This window comes from Achroia grisella, unplaced genomic scaffold (assembly GCF_030625045.1).
Source record: "Achroia grisella isolate CSIRO2021 unplaced genomic scaffold, CSIRO_AGI_Agris_v1 utg1360, whole genome shotgun sequence".
In the NCBI taxonomy this organism is placed as follows: Eukaryota; Metazoa; Arthropoda; class Insecta; order Lepidoptera; family Pyralidae; genus Achroia; species Achroia grisella.
In genome coordinates, this window is record NW_026712626.1 from 2,944,042 (window position 1) to 2,949,567 (window position 5,526).

Here is a 5,526-nt window from a genome sequence, read left to right on the forward strand (position 1 = left end):
CTTCCCCCCTAATCAGAAATGAGTGTGACCGACATAGCCCGAAGAATTAAGACACTGAAGTGGCAATGTGCAGGGGTACATAGCTCGTAGGACAGATGGCCGTTGGGGCAGTAAAGTCCTGGAGTGGCGACCGCGGACTGACGTTTTCAGTCCGCGGTCGCCACTCCAGGACTTTACTAGGCGTGGGAAGGACTCCAGCAAGGTGGACCGACGATCTGGTCAAGATCGCTGGAAGGCATTGGATGCGAGCAGCGCAGGACCGTCGTGGAGATCTTTGGGGGAGGCCTATGTCCAGCAGTGGACGTCTTCCGGGCTGCGACGATGAATTATCAAAATGCCTTTAGTAGTTTTTGCGTAAAAGAGTAACAAACATCCATACTCACAACCTTTCGCATTTATAACATGTATTAGTAAGATAAGTGTTTGAATTTTCATTCTGTAAAAAGATTTTGTTTCATAATAATATATTAATTACTACTCGATGGATTCATATTATTTTGTTTAATTCCGCTGCAATTAACATGTGTGAGACTACGAATATTCGGTGTGGAACCCTGACCAGCGCTACGACCTTCTCCAGTGGCGATCAAATTCCGACCGTTACTGTCTCACACATGTTAATTAGTAGTGAAATGGACTTCCGCAAAATAACATCTAATTCTATTAAATATATATTAATTACTGATTATTTGTTGCAGATTAAACAATCAACAGATCACAGGATGTCCCAACAGAAGAGGTTCTGCGGTATCGGCATATATTCCTTCAGCTGTTTTGCAATACTACTATATATAATTGATAAATCTATTGCTGTTAGTATATCCATATGTTTATTCCAATCTTAGGAACATTATAAACGCAAAAGTTTGTGAGTATGGATGGATGTTTGTTACTCTTTCACGCAAAAACTACTGAACTATTTTGATGAAACTTTACAGTAATATAATAACAATGTCAGGACAATTCACACAGCGCCATCTAGACCCAAGTTAAGCTAGCTAAAACTTGTGTTATGGATACTAGACAACTGATACAAACATATAGACGTTTTTTTTCATAAATATATACATATTATACATAAAAAACACCCAGACCGGTACAAACAATCGTACTCATCAATGTTTGTACCGTGCGAGGAATCGAACCCGGGATTATCGATGGCGGTATGTTAATCCACTAGTTCACCGGGCCTACAATTTTAATTATTTATTTCATGAGAAATGATAATCAAGTTAATATCACAAAGAGATGTCCTGACTCAGTTATAATTAACTGAATTAATCCAGTAATTATCAGATTCAAACGAGATAATAATGGACATGCAATGCAGTTAATTTTACTGTGATTATCGATCATTGTTGTTTGTTAATCGAATCAAATGGGTTTGAACTAAATTAACAGATATATTAGGATTCTGTAGTAAAACTACAAAGACGCTTCCTCTCAATTCTCACTAATGTAATAAATGTGAAAGTAGATATGTTTATTACGTTTTCACGCAAAAACTACTGAACCTATCGTCTTTAAATTATAATATATCCTGAAATTATAATCCTAATATATTAGAATGACAATAGGATACTTTTTATTGAAAAAAAAAATTAAATATTTTTTGTAAAATAAAAAAAAATAACATTTTGCTCCAGCAGCGCCATCTATCAGCCAGTTATATTGCGCGTTCAAACAAACAAACTCAGCTTTATAATACACAGAATAACATTTTCATGCCTCTAAAATTCGCAGGCACATCTAATTTATTAATATATACTAGCTGTACACGCAACTTCGTCCGCGTGGAATTTAGCTTTATTCTTCTAAAATAAAAGTAGCCTAAGTTACTCCCTATTATATCAGCTACCTGCCAAAAAAAGTCCCGTCAAAATCGGTCCAGCCCTTTCCGAGATTAGCCGGAACAAACAGACAGACAGACAAAAATTGTTATTCTGTTGTATGTACCGTTACTGTTTATGTTCATATGCATGTAGCAAGAAACGGTTATTTCAATATTACAAACAGATACTCCAATTTTAGTTATATGTATAGATTTAAACGAGTTTTAAAATGAATAATTTTATGAAAGTAATGTCTTTTTATTATTTTTTTTTATAATTCCACGCGGAGGATATCGTGCCTTTCAGAAATCTAAGTGACGAAAAGATTTTTGTGTTTTTTCTTATTCATCATTTTGTCAGCAGCAGTTGGATGGTTACGTGCCTGGTGATGATTACCCAGTCTTCACCGAGGTGCCAAAGGGTCTATCATTCACCTGCAATGACAAAATACCAGGATATTATGCTGATACTGAGACCATGTGTCAGGTGAGATTCATCTTATATTTACTGAATAATGCAGTAAAATATTAATATATCAGGACAATTCACACAGCGCCATCTAGTCCGGAACTAAGCTTGTGTTATGTGGGTAGCACATAACACAAGCTTAGTTCCGTCAACAGACAGACACAGACAGACAGAGACACACAGAGATACACAGACACAGACAGATAAAGACACAGACATCTAGTCCGGAACTAAGCTTGTGTTATGTAAGGAGCACATAACACAAGTTTAGTTCCGTCAACAGACAGAGACAGACAGAGAAAGACACAGACATCTAGTCCGGAACTAAGCTTGTGTTATGTGGGGAGCACATAACACAAGCTTAGTTCCGTCAACAGACAGAGACAGACAGACACACTAGACACAGACAGAGACACACAGAGATACACAGACACAGACAGAGAAAGACACAGACATCTAGTCCGGAACTAAGCTTGTGTTATGTGGGTAGCACATAACACAAGCTTATTTCCGTCAACAGACAGAGACACACAGATATACACAGACACAGACAGAGAAAGACACAGACATCTAGTCCGGAACTAAGCTTTAATATATAGGTGTCTATGTCTAACATTATATGAAAATCCCGTGCATGAACAACTATTGCCATGCACGCTCGTCATTCAAGTAATCGTTTAGTGAGTAATAGGCTTTGCTCAGTATATATGATTTAACAGATGTTTTGAATTTATTTAAGGTTTTAATTAATTCCAATATATCCTTTGGTATCTTATAGTAAATTTAAAATAAAAAGAAAGTTTAATTGACTTATTTATTTAAATCTAAATACAATATCAATATTTTACTACTTCAGCAGCCAGTAATGAAGATATTCATCAAATTGATTCATTTCTATTGTAATGATCTCCGATTATTTAATGGTGCGAGTGAAGCCACGGGCAATAGCTAGTACACAAGGTACAGTGCGTTTAGAAAATTATTGTCGCTATTTGGAAATGAATATCTGTTTGTTTTTGCAGGTGTGGCATTGGTGCGTGCCGAGTATAGGAGGGAATGTTATGTACTCATTTGTCTGTGCTCCAGGAACTGTCTTCAATCAGAGGCTAAGAGTCTGTGATTGGTTTTATAAGGTCAGTTAATAAATCTAAATATATATAACTCAAAGAATGTTGTAAACAAGTATATACGTGTACGAAAATTAAATCTATTATATATACATATAACTCAAAGGTGACTGACATAGTGATCTATCAACGCACAGACCAAACCACTGGACGGATCGGGCTGAAATTTGACATACAGGTAGATGTTATGACATAGGCATCCGCTAAGAAAGGATTTTGATTAATTCTAAACCCAAGGGGATAAAATAGGGGATGAAAGTTTGTATAAAACTTTGTCAATTTTAAACCGATCGGGCTGAGACTTTGCATGCATAAAGCTACTATGACGTAGGCATCCCCTAAGAAAGGATTTTGATAAATTCCACCCCTAAGGGGATAAATTAAAGCGAGCGAAGCCGCGGGCAAAAGCTAGTCTTATATATATATTTTTTTATACTACGATGGTGGCAAACGAGTGTGCAAACGGCCCATCTGATGGTAAATGGAATAAATTATCGTAGCCTATGAATGCCTGAAACACCAGGGGTGTTACGTACCGACCCTTAAGAAACCTTAATATACCCTCCTTGAAAAACCCCATGCTGTAGTGTCGGAAAAAACCTCGGCAGGTAGTTCATTCCACACTGTAAGTGTACGCGGGAGGAAGCTCCTCTGAGACCGCACTGTCCGCAACCATTTAGGTTCTAGCGTGTGGGGATGAATTGACAGTGGATGGTGATCACAATGTTGGTTACCATACTCCTCCGAAACGGCTTGACTGATTTTTATGAAATTTTAAACGTATTTTCAGTAGGTCTGAGAATCGACTACAATCTATTTTTCATACCCCTAAGTGATAAGGGTTGTCCACCTCTGACATTTATTTTTATTTCTTGGATAATTTTGATTTTTTTTTAATGTTTCATAATATAAAAAATACATATAACCCCAAATTTTCATAGTTCTACCCTCAACCAATATTTTTAATAGCAATTTTAATGTATATTGGAGTTTTTATATTTTTATTAATATTGCATTAAAAATACATATAACCTAAATTTTTCACTCTTTTACCATCCACCACTATTTTTTAATAGCCAGTTTTATTTGTATGGTAAAACAACGTTTGCAGGTTCAGCTTATATACATGCAGGTTACGCATCTAGTCGATATATTTGTCCAAATGAAAACCAGCCTGTAAAACCTCAAATAAATTTCTTGCCATTCCTTCCACTTCTTACTTATTTTCTGCTATTCCCAGCACATATTTTTTATGTCATTTTAATGGTAAACTAGCTCACCATCGACCCAATGGTAAATGGTAACTGTTGTTTATATTATAATAATAAAATTTACCCTGGACAATTCACACAACGCCATCTAGTCCCAAGGTGAGTAGAGCTTGTGTTATGGGTACAGGACAACTGATATAAATACTTAGATATTTTTTCCTCAGACCGATGCAAACAATCATACTCATGAATACAAATGTTTGCAACATGTCAGGTATCGAACCCAGGAAAGCAATGTGCTAAACAGTTAGATTTCTAAGGTCATCACGACGACGAAGTCTATCTTTGTAAATATTTCTTTCTTTCTTTCTTTCTTTCTTTCTTTCTTTCTTTCTTTCTTTCTTTCTTTCTTCCTTTCTTTGTTTCTTCCTTACTTTCTTTCTTTATTAAAATACTAATAATAATTCTACATCCCTTAATTTACAGGTGGACTGTCAGAACTCTCCAGGGTACTACGGGATCAACGAGGATCTATATAAGGATGAAACAGGGAATTACATCGCTGGCAAAAAGTAGATAAGACTTATTTTATATTTAAGTACTTACACTTGTATCTTGTACCATACACGGAGCGATTTTTTATCGATTTATCGAAACATCGGAAAGATTTTTTTTTTATTAACTAAGTTGTTTTTGGGGTTTTTGTTACCAAATATGTCAACATCATTATATCGAACCTTATTATCACAAATGTAAAGAAAAAACTAAATGAAAATGTATTAATTATAGACTGAAAGAGATCTATTTATAAAATGGATTTTATCATCACAAATATATTCAAAATTATATATCTTATCGAATTAGGTGTTAGACAGAAGTCCATTTCAT

The 5,526-nt window shown here is 35.5% G+C and overlaps 1 protein-coding gene across 1 annotated transcript; it reads left to right on the forward strand.

The window, feature by feature from the left end:
* The first annotated feature begins 722 nt into the window (after nt 1-722).
* LOC131855353 (U-scoloptoxin(01)-Cw1a-like) lies at nt 723-5,214 on the forward strand. Its single transcript, XM_059206609.1, has 4 exons — nt 723-812; nt 2,196-2,318; nt 3,323-3,433; nt 5,125-5,214. Exons 1-4 carry the CDS (start codon nt 723-725, stop codon nt 5,212-5,214), a joined length of 414 nt encoding a protein of 137 aa, XP_059062592.1.
* Nucleotides 5,215-5,526: the final 312 nt, after the last annotated feature.

Coding starts and splice junctions, on each gene's coding strand:
- LOC131855353 (XM_059206609.1), top strand. CDS start 723: ATGTCCCAACAGAAGAGGTTCTGCGGTATCGGCATATATTCCTTCAGC. Junction 2,319..3,322: donor ATACTGAGACCATGTGTCAG/GTGAGATTCATC, acceptor TTGTTTTTGCAG/GTGTGGCATTGGTGCGTGCC. Junction 3,434..5,124: donor TCTGTGATTGGTTTTATAAG/GTCAGTTAATAA, acceptor CTTAATTTACAG/GTGGACTGTCAGAACTCTCC.